Below are 25077 nucleotides of genomic sequence, written 5' to 3' on the forward strand. Positions count from 1 at the left end.
TCCGTTTCAACTTAAACTTTTTCCCCCTTGGCTCTTCTCCCTGCTGCACTGAGGATCCAGTTGGGAAAACAGAAATTACAACCACACTAATTGTTAAGAGAAGATTTAAATCAGGGAATTGGTGTTAAAGGCTGAAAAAGGGAAAAGATGTTAAGGACGCCCAGAGACTAAGAACTAGAAGCAGCAGGGACGCCTGGGTGGCTGTTGTTTGAGCGCCAGACTTTGGCTCGGGTCATGATCTTACGGTTCGTGGGTTCGAGCCCCTCCTCAGACTCTGTGCTGACAGCTCAGAGCCTGGAGCCTGCTTCAGGTTCTGCGTCTCCCTCTCTCTCTGCCCCCCTCCCCTGCTCACACTCTGTCTCTCTCTCTCAAAATTAAACAAACATTAAAAATAATTAAAAACAAAAAGAACTAGAAGCTGCAGCAGCTCTCCCACAGATGGGAACACAGAGAGAGGCATTATCATATCCAAGGAGGCTGGAGGAGGCCTCCGGTTTCCTCGAGGGGCACTCTGTGCTGCTAGTGTCCACACCTCCAAGGAGAGTCCCTGGTGCCAAGACATCTGAGACACCCCCTTGTCTCAGCTCTGGAGCTGGGACCTGATTTGGGGGTGCGCAGGGGGTGAGGAGCGCCACGGAGGTGTGCTCTGACCAGCACGTGCACAGGGGGGCTACTGCTGGTGCCCCGGGGAGCAAGCAGAGCTTGCTTGGGGAACGCCACAAGGGGCCTCTGGGGGGTGGGGCTCAACTGACCACTGCTGATCGCACAGGAAGTACAGGAGCTGCGAGCAGGGAGGAGGCTTCTTCCCTCCTCCCCCTGCCTTGCAGTCCTGCCAGGGCCCCTGCCATGGGCAGAACCTAACTAGAAGCCAGCTGCCCAGGGAGCCTGGGAAACGTGGGTGGCCAGCTCCCAGCTCCAGCATCTCCAGACAGAGTATGGAGGGTGGATTTGATGCCGATTATCATTAAGTAAATAACTGAGGCCTACAGCATGCGCACACACACACACAACACACATACACACACACGCACACGCACCCTGGAGTGTGCTGTCTCCTTTTAGCCTCATTGTGTTCCCCAAGAGATCTAGTAAAGGGTATTATTGCCAAGTGATAAAGACAAAACCAAAGACCAGAGAAGTTCATTGATCTGCCCAAGTCAGACAGTCAATCACCAAATAGTCATGGAATATCTGTAGGATGCCAGGCATTGTTGTAGCTCCGGGGCCACAACAGTGAGCAAGACAGAGCCTGCCTCAGCAAGGACGCTGGTATTGTAGCTGGTGGTGTGGGGATAGTGGGAGTGGGGAGACGATCAAAGCACACTGGAAGACAGGTAGGCACACCAACAATCTTAGGCACCGAAAACAAATGCTGAGCACAGTGTGAACACGTCAGGTGCTATGGGGGGGCAGGGGTTAGGAGAGGTCGACGCCCCAGGGGATAGAAATAGCAGCTGAATACCAAGAACCCAAGTGCGTGGCCAGTGGCCATTCCAAGTCACCCTCACCTCTGCAAACTGGGAGCTGTGCCCCTCCCCCACCCTGCTCCCAGTGGGAAAGTTCTTCGTGCAGAGCAGCGAGTCTGCGGGCACCTCTGAGTGGCTGCTGTGGCGAGACCAGGTAAGGGGAGCACAGGGTTTGAGCCGTCGGAGGCAGGGCCGGGGCCTCAGCTCAGGAACCAGTGGTTGGCCTCTCCCAGGGGCAGAGTGGTAGTGGCCCAGCCCGTGCCCCAGTCCATGGCTGAGGAAGGGGGCAGTGGCAGCCAGTCCAGCCTCAGCTTGGTAGGGATTGTGAGAATATGATAGAGGCACACGGGGTCTAAACCACCTCATGGACTCATAGGAGAGGAAAGGCAATGGACTGTCACTTCCCAAGGGGAAGGCTCTTTTGTTTTCTTTACATGTGGACCAACCACCTCATGCGTATTATCTGTCTGCCCGTATTCAGTAGACACTGCATAAAGACTTTGTGAATGGCTGATCAGAGCTGTCTCCTCATGGAATGAGGTTTTGTAGAGAGTGTCCTCTCTCCTTATGACAGAGCATGAGGCTTAGGGCCATAGCGAGGAATTCAGGTTAGGTATCACGAAGGAAGTCCTGAGCGTGGGGAAGCTCGGCTTGCTCTCCTGACAGGCAGGGGCACTGCCCAACTCCAGGGTTGATTCACGTGGTTTGTCTGGTGTCAGAGAACTGGGCCCCTTTCCAGCTCTGGGATCTGGGGCCTACAGCTGCAAACCCATAGCTGAGTTTCTTCCTAACAGGAGGAGGGGACCTGGCATGGCTGTGCTCCCCACCAGTGTTCCTCCTGCAGGCAGAGGGCTCAGGCAGCACAGACATAAATACCAGAGGGCCAGGAAGAGCTATTTTTGTCTTCAGATCCAGTGCCTCAAGGCCTCTGCCCAGGATGGGACTCCGGACTGGGGAGGGGGACTGTGATGCCTGGTGCCCAGGAGGGAAACACAGAGCAAAAGAGAGTGGGTGTGGCTGGTGAGGGGCTCTGTGTGTACGCATAGAGCTGGGGCCAGCTCTCCAGACGAGCCCACATGCTTCGTTCAGGGTGCTGTGCTGGCAGCTCCTGAGGGGGCACAGGTATCTGGGGGCTCATCAGACAGAACTGGCCCTCACTCTGACATTGTCCCAGACCGTGTCCTGCCTCTGCCCACCCTGGTGTGAGACACTTCACTGTGCAGACAATTCTGATGATACGTCTGTAGTTTAGATGTGACTGAGACGCTGTGGACACCTCACGGAGGGCAGAACTGACAAGCCTCCTTGACGGTAGAACAGCTGCACCCAGTGAGCAGTGGGGCCCCCCTGGACTCCTGGACTCGATGGTGTTGAGATTCAGCATCCTAAAATGGGGGTGTTAACCACACAGTAGAAAATTGTTTATTGAGATGGTCAAACCCTAGAATAATCTAAATAGTGAAATTCTTACAACCATTATTTTACACAACTAGATGATTGCATGAATCTAAGAGCTGTTTGCTCTAGAGCCTAGTGCATGGGACAGTGCAGCTTGCCGGCTGAAGCGGTGAGTGTCCCAGCAACCCAGTCACATGCCACAGACAGTGTGCCACGGATCACGAAAGATGACAGTGATGTCAGAGGCAGCTTTCTAGGAATGTGCAAGTTGTCAGGATTCACAGTTGTTTGTCCATTTTGGTAGAAAACACCTCTTTCTAAGAGTAGGATAACAATTATGCAAATATATGCTTTGTCCCAGAGTCTTTAATCCAGAAAAAATGAAGAGAATGCAGCCAACCAGAAGACACTGGGGATGGATGAATCTCTCTTTCATTATTGTCCCCTCCGGGTGGTGGGAAGTACACAGTGGAGAGACATGAATCCAGAGGACATCGGGTGTAGATTTACCTGGGTGAATGACTTCTGTGTCCACCTTGGGAGGCTGTGAGGAGTCACTGATGTGGTCAAAGCAATTAGCCCCAAATCTGGTGCTTTGTTGAATGGCTGGTTGGCATTAGCCACTGTTGGGCTTGAGGGCTCAGATGAGGAAGTGAGGAGAAGCACTGGAAAGAGACTCAGATGCAAGATGGTGGTAGTAAAATGTTGACCCTTCAGTGCCTACCCTGAGTTGTCCCTTCTCTCATGGGCTCCCCTTGCTGCGGTCTCAGGGCAGACCCTTTCTCCTATTTCCCATTGCCCTTTGCCTCGGGTCAGAAAGCAAAGAGAGTATTCACTCTGTGTCCAGGATGGAAAGAAACAAGGAGACAGTGTGAGCAGGATTGTGTGGGATAATATGGCTGAAGGGGCATGGGGAGTGGGCATCTGCTCAGAGAAGTATTTGGTGGGTTTGATGTCTGCAGATTCCAGGTCACCTTCTACTTTTTTAAGTTGTCATGTGGAAGAATGAGACCACATTATGTTAACACAATTTCACAAATCACGATTAGAGTGTCCCAGACAGGAGGGAGGCATTATTGAGGGTGTATTGGAGGCTGAACCCTGGTTCACCGGTCTTAACCCCTTGGTATCTCTGATGCGAGAGGAAGGAGGTCCATTTGGTCGGGCTTTGAGTCTTACCTCCACCATTTGTATGCCCTTAGGTAGTCATTGACCTTTCAAGGCTCAGTTTCTAATTTGGAAAGTGGGGATAATGACTGTGCCCAGCCGCCAGGGTCGCCGTAAGAATGGCACGAGATACCACACGTCTGGCATGCCAGACATTCTCCATCGGCGTCCACGCTTCCACCGGCACTGCGGCCACAAACACGTCTTTCTCCATTGGTGGCGTTTCTCCCTTTTGCCATTGCATGTGCTGTCCCCTGTCTGAAACCTTCACTCAAATTCTTTACCCTTTTTTTTTTTAAATTTATTTTTGAGGGAGGGGGGCAGGAGGGGCAGACAGGGAGGAAAAGAGAGAATCCCAGGCAGGCTGTGCGCCTGCACAGACATGATCATGACCTGAGCCGAAACCAAGAGTCGGACGCTTAACCGACTGAGCCACCCAGGCGTCCCCCTGAATTCTTCACCTTTGACACCTGACTACTTCCAGCTCATCCTTCCAGAATCCTCTCAAGGGTCGCCCCCACCAAGAATGATAATACACTTAACTCAGCAACCATTAAATGTCAAACGCTCTTTTTAAGGGTTTTGCTGCTACTGTCCAACTTCCCCCTCACGAGAGCCCTGCGAAGCCAGTCATGTCATCTGCTTGCACAGGTGAGGAAGCCAAGGCACAGGGAACACGACCCCAAGTCTGTCTGATTTCTGGAGCTGGTGCTCAGCCCATCACTCCGCCCTGACTGCCCCGCCAGTGCCCACCCTCCCCACCACCCTGGCCTCCGCGCCTTCTGTTGAAGCTGTGTTTGCCAGTCTGTCTCCCAACAAGCCGGCACCCCTGGGAGGGCAGAGCCAGGCTTCATTCTCTCTAGCCACAGGTGCTGGCAGCACATGGGCTTAGCTCAGTGAGGGATGACTGGCTCTCGTCCTTCTGGAAGCCTCGACCCCTCCCTGAAGCTCAGGGCCTCCCTGTTCTGGGCAGTCCACATGTTCATGCTGCTGTGGAGAGAAAATGCAGCACTTGATTCCATAATGAGCCATTCTGAGGGGGTTAAGAACTGGCCTTTTCAAAAAGTGAAACCCAACCCACCGCCTTATCAAATCAGTCCATCTCCACTTTGTTTTTCCATGTTTTCAGTTTGTAAATGGCCCGATTTGTTAACCTTCATGTTTCATGCTCTGCCGTAAAACCAGGCAGGGCTACTGATGGAGGGGGCTGGTGGGAGAGGAAATGATGAGGAAGGTCATGTCACCAGGGCCTGGAGGGACCTCAGGGTGGGATCAAAGTGGCTTGGGTCCATGCCAGCATGGGCCCCTGCTCTGGGAGAAGAGGCCTGCCTCCCCTTGTCATGGAGCAGCAATGTGTGTATACCTTGCTGCGTGCCCTGCTTGCAGTCGCCCGGCTCTGTGCCCTCCATTCCAGACAGCAAACCACTTTTTGTCAGATCAAAGGAAGGAGGAGCCAAAAGTGATAGCAGGGCCTATCAGACCCCTTTCAGTCACCCTTCGGGGACCAGGGGCTCCTCGGGTCTCCCTAGGGTCACCCCTCTGCCCCTCCTCAATCCCAGGCAGCACACAGGAGGGCCGAGCCTGGCTGGAAGTGTGGGCTCTGGCAGAGAAGTGCAGGGCGGGGACTGGGGGTGCTGTGTGGCCGCACTCCCGTGTGAGCACGCGTGCACAGACGGAGGATGGCAGCGTGCCTGTGACCTCACTAGTCATCAGCCCAAGGGTTCTGAGACCCCAGTCAACAGATCTGGGTCGGGCGGCCTGCGTCAGAATCACCTGGGTTCTTGTTGCAAATGCTGGTTTCTGGCTGTGCTGCGGGAAATCCTCACTCAGCAGTTACAGCCTCTCCCAGAGGTTTGAAGCACAACCAGATTTGCGATGTTGATCTGGTCCAGGACCAGACTTACCCAAGTAAGTCTGTAAGTAAGGACCTGACTTAGCCAAGGTCCACAGCAGCTGGTCAGTGGCCGGGTTGGGACCCCTCCGGTTTATACATGTTTGGGATTGGGGGCTGTGTCTGAATCTAATAGAAACCAAACTAAATTCCTTTTGGTTTATCTGTAGTTTTCTATGATTCATGCTTAGTCTTTGTTCATTTATGTAAACCACTGAGAATTGACATTATGTGTATATTCTTACTTCCAATCTGAGCTCTTTCAAGTAACTGGGCTTCCACTCAGGTGTCCTCCCCTCATCCTCTGTGCCATCAGGGCTCCACGTGGTCCATTCCCCTCCCCATTCTGTCTTTCCCCTACTTGTGCGGCTAGGACCCTCTCGCTCTTGCTCAGTGGCCCTGAGGGGACTACTGCTCCCCTGGGCCTGGTCTGGGGCTTGGAAAAGGCTTGGGCTTGAAAGGGGCTGGACCCTCCTTGAATGAAGCCCAGAAGAAGGTCGGTGGCCCTGACTCACCTCCGATTCCAGGGGGATTGCTTTTTCAGGCACATCTGAGATAGCGGCTCAGAAAGCCCTACAGCTTGATGACCGGATGTCAATTCAGTTCAGCTCAACAACTGCTTATGAAAGGCCTCCCAGGCCCAAGGCTGTTGCTTGGTGAGCCCCCAGCAGGATGCAGAGATGGATGTGTGAGGCACAGTGGCCATCCTGCCCCGGGGCAACCTTTGTCTCCCCTACAGCAGTAAGTCAGGAGCCGCTCAGCATTCTGGGGGGCCACCCTTGCCCAACACGTCAGGCAAAGGAAAATATATGCCCCTGTGAGCCAACAGGACTCTGGCTGGCCAGGAAGGATCCAGACTTATCCTGTCATTGGTGACTGGACCCATGCCAGCCTGTCCCCAGGGTCCTGGCATTTCTGGTGGGCGAGTAGAGTCCCAGTAACCATGTCTCCAGACTGGCCCCTGTTGCCTGGCCCCGTCTACCAGTCACCATGTGAAGAAAGGTGACAGCAAGGCACGAGCACCAGCTCGCCCCTGAAGTTGTTTTTACCTAGCTGTGTGACCTCCATCTAGCACAAAACCTGTTTCATAACGAAGTGTTGAACATCTCATGTAATTTATGGAATACTGTACCAAGAGGGAAAAATAGCCTGGTTGTGTGGGTACAGAATGGTCATAGTGTGTCAGTTATCTGCTCCTGTGATCACGTAGCTGATAGGGAGCCACAGCTCACTGCCACTGCCTGGCATCAGGAGAGAGCATTGTACTGAATAGTGCTAGCCCCAGAAAAGATCCAGATGCAGAATTCCAAGTACCGTTTTTTTTTTAATTTTTTTTAAATTTACATCCAAATTAGCATATAGTACAACAATGATTTGAGGAGTAGATTCCTTACTGCCTCTTACCCATTTAGCCCATCCCCCCTCCCAAAACCCCTCCAGTAACCCTCAGTTTGTTCTCCATATTTAAGAGTCTCTTCTGTTTTGTCCCCCTCCCTGTTTTTATATTATTTTTGTTTCCCTTCCCTTATATTCATCTGTTTTGTTTCTTAAAGGCCTCATATGAGTGAAGTCATATGATTTTTGTCTTTCTCTGACTAATTTCACTTAGCATAATACCCTCCAGTCCCATCCACGTAGCTGCAAATGGCCAGATTTCATTTTTTTTGATTGCTGAGTGATACTCCATTATATATATATATATATATATATATATATATATATATATATATATACACACACACACACACACACACACACACACACACACACTCACACACACCACATCTTCTTTATCCATCCATTCATTAATGGACATTTGGGCTCTTTCCATACTTGGGCTATTGTTGATAATACTGCTATAAACATGGGGGTGCATGTGTCCCTTCGAAACAGCACACCTGTACCCTTGGATAAATGCCTAGTAGTGCAATTGCTGGGTCATAGCGTAGTTCTATTTTTAGTTTTTTGAGGAACCTCCATACTGTTTTCCAGAGTAGCTGCACCAGCTTGCATTGCCACCAACAGTGTAAAAGAGATCTTCTTTCTCCGCATCCTCGCCAACATCTGTTGTTGCCTGAGTTAATGTTGGCCATTCTGACAGATGTAAGGTGATATCTGAGTGTGGTTTTGATTTGTATTTCCCTGATGATGAGTGAAGTTGAGCATTTTTTCATGTGTCGGTTGGCCATCTGGATGTCTTCTTTGGAGAAGTGTCTATTCATGTCTTTTGCCCATGTCTTCACTGGATTATTTGTTTTTTGGGTGTTGAGTTTGATAAGTTCTTTATAGATTTTGGATACCAACCCTTTATCTGATATGTCATTTGCAAATATCTTCTCCCATTCTGTCAGTTGCCCTTTAGTTTTGTTGATTGTTTCCTTTGCTGTGCAGAAGCTTTTTATTTTGATGAGGTGCCAGTAGTTCATTTTTGCATTTGTTTCCCTTGCCTTTAGAGATGTGTTAAGAAGTTGCTGCGGCCAAGATCAAGGAGGTTTTTGCCTGCTTTCTCCTCTAGGATTTTGATGGCTTCCTGTCTTACATTGAGGTCTTCATTCCATTTTGAGTTTCTTTTTGTGTATGGTGTAAGAAAGTGGTCCAGGTTCATTCTTCTGCATGTCGCTGTCCAGTTTTCCCAGCACCACTTGCTAAAGAGACCGTCTTTATTCCATTGGATATCCTTTCCTGCTTTGTCAAAGATTAGTTGGCCATACGTTTGTGGGTCCATTTCTGGGTTCTCTATTCTGTTCCATTGATCTGAGTGTCTGTTCTTGGGCCAGTACCATACTGTCTTGATGATTACAGCTTTGGAGTACAGCTTGAAGTCTGGGATTGTGATGCCTCCTGCCTTGGTTTTCTTTTTCAAGATTGCTTTGGCTATTCGGGGTCTTTTCTGGTTCCATACACATTTCAGGATTATTTGTTCTAGCTCTGTGAAGAATGCTGGTGTTATTTTGATAGGGATAGCATTGAATATGTAGATTGCTTTGGGTAGTATCGACATTTTAACAGTATTTGTTCTACCTATACAGGAGCATGGGACCTTTCTCCATTTTTTTGTGTCTTCTTCAATTTCTTTCATAAGCTTTCTATAGTTTTCAGTGTATAGATATTTCACCTTATGGTTAGATTTATTCCTAGGTATTTTATGTTTTTTTGTGTGTGTGCAACTGTAAATGGGATCGATTCCTTGATTTCTCTTTCTGTCACTTCATTGTTGGTGTATAAGAATGCAACCGATTTCTGTGTGTTGATTTTATATACTGCAACTTTGCTAAATTCATGAATCAATTCTAGCAGTTTTTTGGTAGAATCTTTTGGGTTTTCCTTGTAGAGTTCTATGTCATCTGCGAAGAGTGAAAGTTTGACCTCCTCCTGGCCAATTTGGATGCCTTTTATTTCTTTGTGTTGTCTGATTGCAGAGGCTAAGACTTCCAATACTATGTTGAATAACAGTGGTGAGAGTGGACATCCCTGTCTTGCCCCTGACCTTAGGGGGAAAGCTGTCAGTTTTTCCCCATTGAGGATGATATTAGCATTGGGTTGTTCATATGTGGCTTTTATGATCTCGAGGTATGCTCCTGCTATCCCTATTTTCTTGAGGGTTTTTATCAAGAAAGGATGCTATATTTTGTCAAATGCTTTCTCTGCATCTATTGAGAGGATCATATGGTTCTTGTCCTTTCTTTTATTGATGTGATGAATCACGTTAGTTGTTTTGCGTTTATTGAACCAGCCCTGCATCCCAGGTATAAATCCCACTTGGTCGTGGTGAATAATTGTTTTAATGTATTGTTGGATCCAGTGGCTAATATCTTGTTGAGGATTTTTGCATCCATGTTCATCAGGGAAATTGGTCTATAGTTCTCCTTTTTAGTGGGGTCTTTTTTTAGTAGTGGTCTGGTTTTGGAATCAAGGTAATGCTGGCTTCATAGAAAGACTTTGGAAGTTTTCCTTCCATTTCTATTTTTTTGGAACAGTTTCAAGAGAATAGGTGTTAACTCTTCCTTAAATGTTTGGTAGAATTCCCCTAGAAAGCCATTGTTTTTTGGGAGATTTTTGATTACTAGTTTGTGTTCCTTACTGGTTATGGGTCTGTTCAAATTTTCTATTTCTTCCTGTTTCAGTTTTTGTAGTGTATGTGTTTCTAGGAATTTGTCCATTTCTTCCAGATTGCCCATTTTATTGGCATATAATTGCTCATAATATTCTCTTATTATTGTTTTTATTTCTGCTGTGTTGATTGTGATCTCTCCTGTTTCATTCTTGATTTTATATATTTGGGTACTTTCCTTTTTATTTTTGATTAAACTGGCTAGTGGTTTATCAATTTTGTTAATTCTTTCAAAGAACCAGCTTCTGGTTTCATTGATCTGTTCTACTGGTTTTTTTTTTTGGTTTTGATAGCATTAATTTCTGCTCTCTTCTTTATTATTTCCTATCTTCCGCAGGTTTTGGGTTTTATTTGCTGGGTTTTTTTTTTCAGCTTTTTAAGGCATAAGGTTAGGTTGTGTCTGAGATCTTTCTTCCTTCTTTAGGAAGGCCGGATTGCTATATACTTTCCTCTTATGACCGCCTTTGCTGTGTCCCAGAGGTTTTGAGTTGTGGTGTTATCATTTTCATTAGCTTCCATATACTTTTTAATTTCCTCTTTAACTTCTTGGTTAGCCCATTCATTCCTTAGTAGGATGCTCTTCAGTCTCCAAGTATTTGTTACCTTTCCAAATTTTTTCTTGTGGTTGACTTCGAGTTTCATAGCGTTGTGGTCTGAAAATATGCACAGTACAATCTCAATCTTTTTGTACTTGCTGAGAGCCGATTTATGTCCCAGTATATGGGCTATTCTGGAGAACGTTCCATGTGCACTGGAGAAGAATGTATATTGTGCTTTAGGATGAAATGTTCTGAATATATCTGTTAAGTCCATCTGGCCCAGTGTGTCATTCAAAGCCATTGTTACCTTGTTGATTTTTTGATTAGATGATCTGTCCATTGCTGTGAGTGGGGTGTTGAAGTCTCCTTATTATGGTATTACTATCGATAAGTTTCTTTATGTTTGTGATTGATTTGTATATTTGGGTGCTGCCACATTTGGCGCATAAATGCTTACAATTGTTAGGTCTTCTTGGTGGATAGACCCCTTGATTATGATATAATGCCCTTCTGCATCTATTGATACAGTCTTTATTTTAAAGTCTAGATTGTCTGATATAAGTATGGCTACTCCAGCTTTCTTTTGTTGACCATTAGCATGATAGATGGTTCTCCATCCCCTTATTTTCAATCTGAAGGTTTCTTTAAGTCTAAAGTGGGCCTCTTGTAAATAGCATATAGATGGATCTTGTTTTCTTATCCATTCTATTACCCTATGTCTTTTGATTGGAGCATTGAATCCATTGACATTTAGAGCGAGTACTGAAAGATACGAATTTATTGCCATTATGATACTTGTAGAGTTGGGAGTTTTTGGTGGTGTTCTCTCATCCTTTCTAATCTTTGTTGCTTTTGGTATCTATCTATCTATCTATCTATCTATCTATCTCTATATCTATCTATCTATATCTATATCTATATCAAGATATAGATATAGATATAGATATATAGATATTTTTTCGTCTTTTCTTCCCTCAGAGAGTCTCCCTTAACATTTCTTGCACGGTTGGTTTAGTGGTCACAAACTCCTTTAATTTTTGTTTGGGAAATTTTTTATCTCTCCTTCCATTCTGAATGACAGCCTTGCTGGATAAAGAATTCTTGGGTGCATATTTTTCTGATTCAGCACATTGAATATATCCTGCTACTCCTTTCTGGCCTCCCGCGTTTCTGTGGATAGGTTGTGCAAACCTGATCTGTCTTCCCTTGTAGGTTAGGGACTTTTTTCCCTTGCTGCTTTCATGATTCTCTCCTTGCCTGAGTATTTTGTGAACTTGACTATGATATGCCTTCTTGATGGTCAGTTTTTGTTGAATCTAATGGGGGTCCTCTGTGCTTCCTGGATTTTGATGTCTGTGTCTTTCCCCAAGTTAGGAAAGTTTTCTGCTATGGTTTGCTCACATAACCCTTCTACCCCTATTTCTCTCTCTTCCTCTTCTGGGACCCCTATGATTCTGATGTTGTTCCTTTTTAATGAGTCACTGATTTCTCTAATTCTTAAATCATGCTCTTTTTCCTTAATCTCCCTCTTTTTTTCTGCTTCATTTTTCTCTGTAAGTTTGTCCTCTATATCGCTGATTCTCTGTTCTGCCTCATCCATCCTTGCCACTGTGGCATCCATCCATGATTGCAGCTCAGTTATAGCATTTTTTAATTTCATCCTGACTAGTTTTTACTTCTTTTATCTCCACAGAAAGGGATTCTAGTCTGTTTTTGAGTCCAGCTAGTATTCTTATTATTGTGATTCTAAATTCTGGTTCAGACATCTTGCTTGTATCTGTGTTGGCTAAATCCCTGGCTGTTGTTTGTTCATGCTCTTTCTTTTGGGATGAATTCTTTCATTTTGTCATTTTGAAGGGAGAAAAGGAATTGATGAGGCAGAAAAATTAAAATTAATAAAATTAAAACTAAAAATATTAAAACTAAAACACACACACAGACACATAAATCCAATAAATGATGCTAGGTCCTAGGTGTGTTTTGGTCTAGGTATTGAAAGTGGTTTGACAGATTAGAGAAAAAAAGAGGGATGGGGGGGGAAAGGAAATTGTTTGAGAATTTGAAAAAAATGAATACACTGAAGTAGACTAAAAAGAGATGATGGGAGTAAAATAGAATTTGAAAAATTTATACAAGAGTAAACAATTTAATAGAAAAAAAAGAAAAATGTTTTTAATCAAAATTAAAATTAAAAATGAATTTTTTTCTCTTTCTGTATCCAAGAAAAAAGAAATGAAAAAGAAAAAAGAGGGAAAAAAAAAGGAAATAGTTTGAAAATTTGAAAAAGTGAATACACTGTAGTAGACTAAAATAAAATGATGGAAGTAAAATGGAATTTGAAAAAAAAATTACATAAAAACAAAAAATATAGTAAAAGTAAAGAAAAATATTTTAATGGAAATTGAAAATAAAAATGAAGTTTTTCTCTTTCTGCATTCAAGAAAAAGAAATGAGAGAAAAAAGAAAAAGAAAATTGAATAGATTGACCTAACAGATTGAAATAGGACGGAAATTACTTCGTTTTCCCCTAGAAGTCAGACTATGAAGCGCTTTATAGTCCATAAACTAAGCAGGCGGTAAGACTTGTGTTCTTGAAGAGCGAGATTGGCCCAGTTGGGTGAGGCTCAGTGTAATGGCTCCATTCTCCATGGCGCTGCTAGCCTACTGGGGTAGACTGTTGTGCCACTCGTAGGTGCGTATTCACATGCACAAGGGGGGTGAAAATGGCGTCACCCAGCTACCTAGTCTCTAGTATCAGAACTCTGTTCTCCCCAATCTGCAATCGTGCACCCGTCCTCCATCTTCAGCTTTCTTCAACTCCCTGCTTTTTCACTGGCCATGACCAAGCCCCAGGCAGAACCTCTTTCCTCAGTTTTATCTCAGATGCGGCTCTTTGCCCTGGCCCCTTGCGTCTGAAGTACTGTGGCTTTGACCCGTTCCACCCCTCACTGAGCAATGGCCAAATGTCAGCTGCACCCAGGAACCCTTGCTGGACTCTGGGGCTGCCAGACTGTGGCCAGGTGCCAGCCCGCCCCAGAAAAAGTTCGCGAGATAGTGTAGCAGCAGCGTTTCAGGGATTCTCACAACACACATCTGGCACCAGGCTTCACCCTTAACGACCTTGTTCCAGCACCACCAAATGTGGGCATTCTCTGGGGTCTGCTGGGACCAGGGGGCCTCAACAGTTTCTACCAAATGTCCTTCCAGCCATGGAACCGCTTTTCCCCGTGTGGCCCAAAAACCTCCTGGACCCCACTCTACTCCTGGGGATTTGCCCTTTCCACCAGAGCACCGCCCGGTATTGAGCTGCAGAGTTGCAGACTCTGCGCTCCCCTTGTTTACAGTTTTAATGGAATTTAAACCCTCTTCTTTCTCCTTTCTCCCTTTTTAGTTTAGTCCCTGCAGCTGTTTCCAATTTTCCACTTTCTCTCCAGCTGCTTTTGGGGAGGGGTGCTTTTCCTGTATTCGACCCCCCCCCCTGCGGTCTCTGTCCTCTCTCTCCCCGCAAAAGCTGCTCCCTGCCCACTGCAGCTTCTCACTCCCCAAGTTCCCCTCTCCACACCACGTACCTGCTGAGTTCTGTGGTTCAGGTTGTGCAGATTGTTGTGTTAATCCTCCAATCAGATTTTTAGGTGTGCAGGATGGTTTAGTGTTGGTCTGGCTGTATTTCATGGATGTGAGACACACAAAAAACTTCCATGCTGTTCCGCCATCTTGGCTCCTCCCTTCCAAGTACCGTTTCTAATGAATGTATATCCTTTAGCACCATCATAACATCGAAATATAAATCAGGGCCCATCTGTTCACTCTGTGTGAACATATAGTTCAGAAGCATATCAGTTGTGCATAGAGAAGTCCACTTGTAATCTCTCGCTCTCCATGGGACCATGAATATCAGACACAGATGTGTGTGTGTGTGTGTGTGTGTGTGTGTGTGTGTTGAGGGGTGGCATACACATCATTTCTTTCACCCTAGCATGGGCTCACAAACAGGGAAATGGCTGTAATTTATTCACTGACATATTCAGTGAGTCACTGACCACTGATTAAGCACTATATATATTAGGCATGACACCAAAGATGAAAAATAAAAAACTGAATAAAGCATTGTGCCTGCCTTGAGAGAGCTTCCCCCAAAGGAAAAGACAAATAAGCAAAGTGTTTCTTTTCACAAGGGTTGCAGTGATCTTTGATGGAGGTCTGTGTGGCTGCCCCATGTTTGCTACCAGCAGGGTCTTTGATCCGGGGTGGGGAGAGAAGCTCGTTGGGAGTACATGACACCTAAGCTAAATCCTGAAGCTCACATAGGAGTCAGGTTGAATGGATGGGGCAGGAGATGAGATTGAATGGAGCTTCAAGTAGGTGAACAGGGCTTTTTCAGAACCTGAGATTACTCAGTAAGGACGGAGCATATAGAGTAACCGAGGGGTGGGAGGCAGGAGAGTTAATCATGCAGCTTTGTCCGTCCACTAGGGGGCGATGGAAAGCCAGAACCCCACACTCTGGCTCAGCAGCAGGGTTAGAGATAGGAGGCAGCATCTGACTGGAACACAGCATAGGAAATGGCCTTCTCATCCACCAAGGTGATGCACAAATACAAAGGGCACCCCATCCCCCACATGGGGGTGGATTTCAGTGTTTTCCAGAGGGGTTTCTAGGGAACACTACTCTTTCAAAACAGGGAGTCTAGGGGAAAGCGTTCAAGAAATGCCATATGCAGTAGTCTCCTCTTAGACATTCATCAAAGACACATTAACATGGTAAGACTCTGAGAAGTCCTGCAGTAAAGCAGCCAATTTACCATTGTGGTGTGGCTCAAGTTTATTTTATCTTGAGATTTATTCCCCCTCAAGATCCCTGTTAAAACATCATGGAACACTTTAGAAAAGCTGGATAGACTTATCCTCAGGCCTCTGTTCATTGCCTGGTCAGAGCAGACAGCACCCTGGGTTCGGGGTCTTGGGGTCTCGCCTCTCATTCCTAGAGTGCCTGGTGCTGGCAGCACAGACCTCATCATTGTGAGTCACGGGGCCACCCCTGCCCACTCAGATATGAAATACTTGGCCAAATGCATGGACATGGCTGCCTCTGAGGTGAATCTTCCCAGACCAACTTCTCCAAAAACGTGGGTGACATTAGTAAGCGGAACCCCAGACCCCAGGTCAGCACAGCTGTCAGACCACATCACCCCCGTGTCCCCAAGGGGGTTGCTGGTTTTACTCATTGATCCTCAAAGGAGGGTTCGGGCATTTTTGCAGGGCAGGAAGCTCTTTCCTGGTTCATCTGTCCATCGGATGGGCCAGTGCTGTTCAGGTGGGGCTGCCGCCAGTGACAGCAGCACTAGGGTGACCCTTTGGGATAAGCCAAGAGGCTTCAGAAGAGTCAGCACAGAGCCAGAAGTCCCTGTCTCCTTCCACGGAGAGCCCCAGCCCAGGAGGGCTGAGTTGCCCCCACCCATGTGGCTACAACATCTAGAGACGTTGCCTGGGTCAGGCCGGCCCCGAGCCCTTAGTCCAGGGTGCACGGGGCATCTGGTTGAAGAGCAGAGGATACGCTGCCCCTCACAAACGTCCACCACAGGTGCATATTACAGCCTTTGTCAGCCTACTGGTGTACTTCACTGTACAGCCTCTTGGGATCAGCTTTGTGTTGCCCCCTCAATATTTGAAGAAGTGCTTCCTTTTCTTTAGTCTTAGAATATCTCACTTCACGTTCAAGAGCTACCTTAACCTTTGATGTTGAGAGAGTTGCTCAGAGGACCATGTGTGTTCCAAGCCAGCCCCTTCCTTTATACCATTGACTACGACATCTGTCGTTCATCTTTTCCAGGCAGAGGACATTCTCCCATTGATTCATTAGCTCATGTGTGTCTTTTATTCATTTATTTATGCCACAAATTATTTATTGAGGGCCCTCCAGATACCAGGCATTTTCTAAGTGCTGGAAATAATGGACAAAACAGACAATCCCTGTTTTCTTAGGGTAGATAATTTTTTTTTAATAGAAGATACAATGTGACATGCCAAATACTGTTCTAGGACCTCAGGGAGATTTCAGAGTTATAGGCGTCAACAACTGGTATCATGATTGGGAATGGCTGCTTACAAGGAACAGAGCCCTACTCCACCTCAAGTAAAAACAGGATGATACCATTAAAAACCAGGCGTCCTGCAGGACAAAAGGCAGGAAACGAGCAGTCAGCTCAGGCCACCAACTCTTGAGTACATGTGCGTTCTCACTCATCCTTTCTCTCTTCCTCCCTTTTTTCTCACTCCCCCCTCTCTTCCCACCTTCCTTCCTTCTTCCCATCTTCCCTCCTCCCCTCTGTAAGAAGGGATGTGCCTGGGGGAGGAAACGGATGGCAGGGCCACCGCAGGTGGACACAGGCCAGAGAGTAGTTAAGGCAGAAGAGAAGTTGGAGCACAGAAAAGGTGGTTGGTGTTGGGAAGCCAGAGGTAACTTAGACCTCCATGGAATCAGGGAAGCCTTTCTGGAAGAGGTGCTATTTGAGCTGGGTCTTGGTGTTAGGGGGATTTGGATGCCCAGTGGAGAGCAGGGGTCATTCCCAGAACAGAGCACAGGGGGCAGAAGTGGGGAGGGAGGTGGAAGTCTGGTACCTCAGAGCGGGAGGAGCAGGGAAGGTCCTGTTCCTTCTATTTATCATCCCTCCATCCCCGTGATGCCTTTCATTGGCTTTCTCTTCAGGTTGTTTTCCTGAGTCCCACAGCTTGGATCTGCAGGCTAGACTATAGAAGTAGATGGGATATGGCTGAAGGGAACCAGGGGAGGCGGGGTTGTTAAATCACCACTGGGCAGGGCAGGGCTGTGAGAAATACTGTCCAGCACAGGTCAGAAAGTCATGCACTATGACCCAAGGAATGTAAAGACTTAACCAGGTGGCAAGAGGAGCGGCCGCATCCCACCCACCTGTTAGTGACCCAAGTGTAGAGTCATCCAGCATCAGGAGCTTTGATGGAGAAATCAGGTGACAGGTGTGAGCCAACGATTTGTTGATTGCATCTAGCAACTCAGTGTGTTGGACTCCTCTGTATTTATGGGCGCTGTAAAATCAATCTCGTTGGTCAGACCTGAGAACCTAATGAGTGGTCCCATCAGAGAGCTCTGGCCAGGGGGGCTTCCTGGAGGAAAGGGTGAGTTATAAACCATCTGCACCTGGAGGTTAAAAAGGCAGAGGCCTTGAGATAGTGGGGGAAGGAGGGTTCATGTTAAGCATCGACAGTGGGCCTGTGCTTTCACATAAGTAATCTTGTGTTGGCTTTACACCAAGTCACAATAGTGGGGATTTTCCCCACTCTTCAAGGAGGAAATAGACTCTGAAGGTAAGATGCCTGCCTGAGGTCACACAGCTAGGTGGCAGGGCTGAGATTTCTTTCTGACCTCAAAGCCTGTGGTCCTGGCATGCTACCATGTGTGCCTCTCCAAGACCTGCAAGTCCTGTGGCAGGTCCTTGGGGCAGGTTCTGGGTTGGTCCGAGGCTGCCCGCACAGGGCGCAGGGGTTTCCAGGTTGTGGTGATGGAAAAGCTGCTGCTCCCTTACACAGGCCTCTCCTCTGCTTCTCGGTGATCTCAGGACTGGTCCTCGGACCGGTGATTTATATAAAATAGACAACCTATTGCAGGTGGCTTCCCACAAGTTGAGATGTGGGATGGGTCAAACGTGTCCCTGAGCGCATCCGCCACACTCAATGTAAGCCAGAAATTACACAGCTTGCCTATAATCAGAGGTCAGCACCGGGGAAAGCCCTGTAACTTATGGCTCTTGCTCTACTCAGAACCAGATTCATGGACAGTTTGCTGACTGTCCATCCTTTGCATGAAGCACTGTCATCATCAGTAAGTACCTGTTGGACGTTTCATGGGTCTGGGGTTTGATGACTTGGGTACAAGTCCCTTATAGCAAACTTCTATTTTATGTGACATTTAGCTACCCTGAAACCTTGGTTTTCCTCTTCTCTAAAATGGGAATGTGTCCCAGTGACTTTACAGTGCTGCTGTAAGGAATACATGAAGTGACGTTAAAGTGCCTTACGAACCATCCAAATGGCTGTTGGTATTAGGACAAGCTCGTGTGCAAGGCCGTGGGCTCTTCCCCCGTGAGCAGCCTGAGGGTGGGGAGGGCTTCTGTGTGAGACTTGCTTTTGCTTTCACGGCGAGCTGAATTTCATTTCACCAGATCTGCAGGTGGCAATGGCAGTCTTAGCTGTGGCCCTGCCTGGGGATTTGTCTGAACTTTCTTACCCTGCAATGTGGTGTAGACCAGGAGTGCTCAAACTTCCATGCAGAAGAGTCACCTGGAAAGCTTGTTACAGATTCAAGGGCTTCCTGTTGGGAGGTTCTAATACAGCAGGTCTGAGACGAAATGATTTCTGTAAAGCTCACCAGGTGACCCTGGACTGCAGGCAGGGGCCCAACTCAGGCACTGGAACAGTCTCCTGGAAGGAGGCCATCTGGCACCTCCAGCCTCGTGGCGTGTGGGGATGGACTGAGGTTTGTTCCTCTTGAAGAGGATGACAACAGGAGTCCCTTCCTTGCTGTGGGCAAGCTGGGAATGAGTGTCCTGGAAAAGGCAGGTGTGGGAAGTTCCCTGAGCAAAGCCCGGGATGGCGCTGGAGGGATGCGAGCCCTCTGGGAGCCGCAGCCCTTGGCGGGGCGCTGACAGCCTGACGGCCGATGGGCTGAGCTTTGCTGTCCTTCTGTCTCACTCCAGATCGTGTTCCGGAAGATCAGCGACGTGAAGCGGGAGGAGGAAGAGCGCATGAAACGCAAGAATGAGGCCCCCCTGATCTTGCCCCCGGACCACCCTGTCCGGAGACTCTTCCAGAGGTTCCGACAGCAGAAGGAGGCCCGGCTGGCCGCGGAGAGAGGCGGCCGCGACCCGGACGACCAGGATGTGGAGAAGGGCGGTGCCATCCCCGAGCACGCGGCCAACCACAGCCTGGTGAAGGCCAGTGTGGTCACCGTGCGTGAGAGCCCCGCCACGCCCGTGGCCTTCCAGGCGGCCTCCGCAGCGGCGGTGTCGGACCATGGCCGGCTGCACGCGCCCGGCGCTGAGTGCCTGGGCTCCAGGGCAGCCGGCGGCGACTGCGCCAGGCGCAAAGGCTGGGCCCGCTTCAAGGATGCCTGCGGCAAGGGTGAGGACTGGAGCCAGGTGGCCAAGGCCGAGTCCATGGAGACGCTCCCCGACAGGACCAAGGCGTCCGGAGAGGCCACCCTCAAGAAGACAGACTCTTGTGACAGCGGCATCACCAAGAGCGATCTGCGTCTGGACAACGTCGGTGAGGCCAGGAGCCCTCAGGACCGGAGCCCCATCCTGGCGGAGGTCAAGCATTCTTTCTACCCCATCCCCGAGCAGACGCTGCAGGCCACGGTCCTGGAGGTGAAGCACGAGTTGAAGGAGGACATCAAGGCCTTGAACACCAAAATGACAAATCTTGAGAAACAGCTCTCTGAGATACTCAGGATATTAACTTCCAGAAGATCCTCTCAGTCTCCCCAGGAGCTGTTTGAAATATCGAGGCCCCAGTCCCCAGAATCAGAGAGAGACATTTTCGGAGCAAGCTGAGTGGTCTAAAAAAAGAGTCAAAGACCAAAACCCACCGCCCTTCCCTGGACACCATCCCCACCACACACACCTACATGACCAACAACTTCCAAAGTAGGCTTTCCTGACAGAAAATCAAAGTGGGACCAGTCGCTTAGGCAAGCGCGCTCTTTCTCTATCTGGGCACAGATACGGGAAGAGGCTTGTGTTACCACCCTGCTAGATGACAGCTGTTTTCCAGCTGTCTGCACAATTTTGGAAGAGGGGGCATGCTGAGGGTATTTTCCTTCATTTTTAATTTTTTTACTGCCACGATATTTGTAAAAGATGACAACCCACCAGAAAAGAAGAGCAGCTATTTGGGGATTGGTGGGAAAGCACTGGAGAACCCCTCATGTATATACCAGACTGGGCTCCTTCACCAAGACCCCAAAGACTGCGGTGGGCACAGGGATTTCCCAGCATTCCCTGTCCTTGTACAGCCCATGTCTGTTGTCACCTTATATTTTCCCACAGTCATCATTTGTAACAAGCTCGGGACAAGGGGAGTTTGAGGGCCAGAGAGGTTAGGGCCTTGTGACTTTCTGTCTTTAAGGCCGGAAAGCAGGGTGGTGCTCTGGGCGCCTCCTCGGCTCTCCTTTCCCAAGTGTAAGAGCTGCACGGGGCCCTTCAGGAGGCAGAGAATCTCTGGGCTGTGGTCGGCAGCCTGCTGTCACAGGAGAGGCCTCAGATGAACCTCTGGCCCTGCTCCATGCCACTGGCCTCATTGCATGGGCCCCTTTGCTTCTTTTCCTTCTCGGCCTCTTCCCAAGTGTTCCTGTGGCATTTCTCAGGGTGTGGGGCACCGGCAGGAAGGGTGATGAGCCCAGAGTTGCTTTACTAGCAAAGCAGACACACAGACACACACATACAACCTCAGAAAAATGATTGTAGCAAGTCCTCTGTTTATATTATGATTCTCACCGGGATTGATGGCCCTTCAGCAGTTTGCATTATGTCCATTGCATGGGGTCGTTATAGGACACTTGGGAGCCATGCCTGGCCTTATTTTAAGATTAACCTTTCTTTTACTAAAGGTCAGTAGGATTTCAAGAAAAACCATGAAGACGTCAGGGTCACGGTTGTACTTGCTTCAGGAACAGAAGGAGAATGAGGTGGCAGGTTCTCAAGCTGTGTGAGGTGATGGACAGAGACGGCCATGGAGCTGTGGGCCCAGAGAAGGTCTGAGCTCAGAGGGACAGTCACAGAGCCACCTGTGGGTCATCCAGGTCCCTATGCCATGATGCTTGGGGACACCCCATGGCCTCCTAGTCACCTGGGGTCAGATTATTCACGTGCTCCTTTCAATGGCATCGGAGAAAGGAAAGAGGGCCCTCCCAGGCAGAGTGGAGCTAGCTCAGGGGTTATGCCCTGCCCTAACAGTTGACAAGCAGGGTTGGAAGTTCAGCTCTAAGAACTAGCTTGGAGAGAGTAGAATTAGGACCTGGACTATTGGTGACAGCAGGGACCCAGCCAGCATGTGTCACACTGCATGTGTCACACTGCAGCACCCTCACCCTTAGTGCTTGGTGTAGCTTAGCTGTACAAATCCAGAACCGGTGTTAATCCCCTCAGTACCGAAGGGGACCTGCCAGGCTGGCACTTGCCCTACCAAAGATAGAATTTCTGAAGGCCTCCCGTCTGGGCCCATCTCTCCCCTCGGCCCTTTGGTCCTGTTCGGTGGCCATGGCAGATCCCAGGACGTGGCCCTCAGTTGTCTGGGCAAAATGGGGCTGTCCTCTCCCGGCTGCCAGCATTGGTGCAGATGGCCCTGGGGAACAGAGTCCAGGGGGTCAAGGGAAGGGCCCTTCCCCAGGGGTCCCCGTACACTTATGCAGCTTCTCATGGGAGGCTTACCGGGTGGCCGCTGGCTTCCTGAGGCTGCAGCATTATTAGATTTAGCCTCAGACGGCAGCATACAAATAGGAGGAAGTGTAACTTCCCAAGGCCAAGTCTTAACTGTTTGTGACTCTAGATAAAGCACTGAGACTTTCAGTCTCTTTGAGAAGCTGCCAACTAGTCCAGAGACTATAAAATATCTGGAATCCCATCTGCCCCCAGAATGTTCTAGTTTGCTGTTCCTTAAATGTGCTCATTAGCCTGCTTCTAAAGTTTAGTACCCACTACTTTTAAGTCAGGGCAAGGGCCCTGGATGACTCTATCATCCAGCTTCAGAAGCATGTGCCCAGCTCTCTGTGGGCTTGGTGACAGGCTCCTGTCCAGCACCCTGCAGGCCACTGGAGAGGGGCCCTTTCCTTCCCCACTAGCTCTGCCTGAGGGGACAGGTGTTTATTAAGAAATGACTCCCCATCTGGGTCTGAGGGGCAAAGATGCTAATACGCCAGGCTTGGAAGCCAGACCTGTTTTGGGGGGAAAATAAAGCTTCATGAATGTACTCCTGGACTGACTCCTAGGACATGAATCGGGCTAATGACCAGAAAAGCCTGGATCCGCGGTGGGAATGTGCTCATCTCAGGGCCGCAGGGCCCACATGTGTGCCTGTGGTGACAAATCCCCACAGTGTGGCCTGTACACGCTTTTAGTCTTCTCCACTTAAGGACTCCACTTAGGGACTTTTGCTTTGTTTCCTCTGAAAAAATTAATTTCTAAAACGAGCCAAACCTTCTCTCCTTCCACGTTTATGACATGCACTTGGCCATGGACCACTTCGTGCCAACTACCTACTCTTGCCTGGACGCTGCTCTGGCTTCCTGAGCAAGGACCACAAGCTTCAGATACTGACGGAATCTTCCACTGTCTGGTGGCTGAATAGAGGTTAGGGAAACACAGAATTACCAGGTGTTGGACTTAACATTTAGACTTTAGAAGTTATATTGAGATATTTACCTGTTTTTTGTTTTTTCCTTCTTGAGGGAAGGGGACATGATGTATTACACCATTGCCCAGTACTTGCCGGTTACTTGACCTCGTACTTAAACTCCTTACCTCGGATGTTATTCGTAGGGTGGCTCCACTTCCCAGAGAGTGTCCTGATGGGCTGCTTTGGAGCAAGAGGTCTTGCCCCAGCACTTGGCTGCTTGTTGAACTTGCTCTCCCCCACCGATGGGGGAGTGGGAGCGAGGGCTGAGTCTATGAAATATGACGGCCAACGAGACGCAGTGCCTGTTTCTCTGTGGAGGATGGGACCCCGGCACTGAGTGCTGCTGTCCGGTGCACCTGCAAAGGCTCCTCCAGTGACTATGCCGGGAATCCCCTAGAAAGGAGAGGGAGGCAGCCCTCTGGTTGAGAAGGTCTGGTCTAGTGCACAGTTTTGACATCTGCACCTCCATCCATCCCATTCACTCATGCTTAGACCTCCTGGCTTGGTTCTAAGACGATTCCTTATTTTCTCAACCTCAGAGTCCATCTGTGTGCAGAAAGTTTGTAGCCAGTATAATAGGCAACCAGTGGCTTACAAAAACAAAAAACAAAAAAAAAACAGATGCTATGACAGCATGGGCCCAAGGGTTCCAAAGCTGTTTCCATTTCTTGTTATCCAATCCCTGGGCCTGTTTTACCCTCCACCCTCTAGATCCTGTGTGGTGTTGCTGGCCAAACATCAGGCCCTTTTCTGGAATCTTCTTTCAGAAGCAGAGCCAGCATGGCTTAGAGTAAAAATGCACTCCACCACCACACCCCATCCAGCAACTTCCCCTCCAAATCCTTCGGTGGAAGGTGAAATAGGCCAAGTGTCAGAATTTTTGTTGAAGCCTCTGTAGGGACTAAAAGAATGCCTTAGGAGCACCCGGTGTAGGGACAGCCTCATCTCCCCTTGTTGCATTGACCACCAAATGGCACATGCACTCTCTGGAAAACTGTAGGAGTCCTGGTGGAGATTCAAATTGCTGTGCGTTTGATGAGTAGATTGTACAATGTTTTGCAATAAAGATGTTTAGCCTTAAGACCCTTGAATGGAACTCCAGCTGTGATGGAGCTGCCGACACCCTCCTCCTCCTCCTCCCTCCTCACGTCGTGTTGCTTTAAGAGGAACCCACTGAGGGCACACTCAGACCCCGGGGTAGCCTCTCTTCTGTCACTAAATCGTTGTACTGCCTTCTTGCTCGCTTCGATACAAATACCTTCACCAGCTCTTGTGCCCTCCAGCTGGGGGATTTCTCCGTCCCCTTAGCACCAACCGCAGCCATCAAAGAAAGCACCATTTTCTCACCCAAGGTATTCATGTTGAGAAGTGTTGACTTCCACTCCCTCTGATCCACAGTTCAAAAGAATCAATGTGAATGTGCAGCTTAAATTAGTTTCAAGTGAAACTTCATTCTCATGTGAGCAAGTCAGACTTACTCTGGAACCTCTAGAACTGGACTTGAACGCCCTGCAGGTGCCAGGCCCCATGGGTGCCCTCTCAGCCCCACCATTAAACTTTTCTTAGAGCCATTGTCTCTTTATCTGGGACTTCAGAGCCGGTCAACGGATCGAGGAGCTATTTAATGAGAAGTTCACAGATCTTGTATCAGGATATGAACAATGAGAAAGATCTTAAGATGCACCCTGCCCCAATGAATGTATTCTCTTAAAATTCAGACATTGTACTTGTGCATCGGTTGGAGACTGCCCACATCTGACATTTCACCAATGCTGTAAGGACACTTCTACTCCTGAGCAGTTTGTCAGCCTGGGGCTTCTCCTTATATTGACACTCTTTTCATTGAGTTCCGCCAAATCCTTCACTGGGTTTTTCTTTTTCCTTTGCATCTGCCACTTTGTCCGAATGAGCATGAACAGACAGAAGTACAAATGAGCTGATACTATTTTTATGGTCAGTTGAGGATGCTGCCAGAAACTCCACTGTATGTGTGCCGCTTGGGAATGTTAAAAGGAACATGTGGGCCCCCCCATTGACAATATTCCCTTCTCAACATTTTTAAACAAGCACAAATGATATTTGT

General features: G+C 48.3%; 1 protein-coding gene across 1 annotated transcript in view; it reads left to right on the forward strand.

The window, feature by feature from the left end:
* Positions 1-22352, forward strand: part of KCNH1 (potassium voltage-gated channel subfamily H member 1) — a 331323-nt gene extending 308971 nt beyond the window's left edge. Inside the window, exon 8 of the mRNA XM_049635049.1 lies at positions 19301-22352. Coding sequence (XP_049491006.1) covers positions 19301-20155 — 855 coding nt within the window. The 3' untranslated portion in view covers positions 20156-22352. The remainder of the gene's footprint in view (positions 1-19300) is intronic.
* Positions 22353-25077: the final 2725 nt, after the last annotated feature.

This window comes from Panthera uncia, chromosome F1 (assembly GCF_023721935.1).
Source record: "Panthera uncia isolate 11264 chromosome F1, Puncia_PCG_1.0, whole genome shotgun sequence".
In the NCBI taxonomy this organism is placed as follows: domain Eukaryota; kingdom Metazoa; phylum Chordata; class Mammalia; order Carnivora; family Felidae; genus Panthera; species Panthera uncia.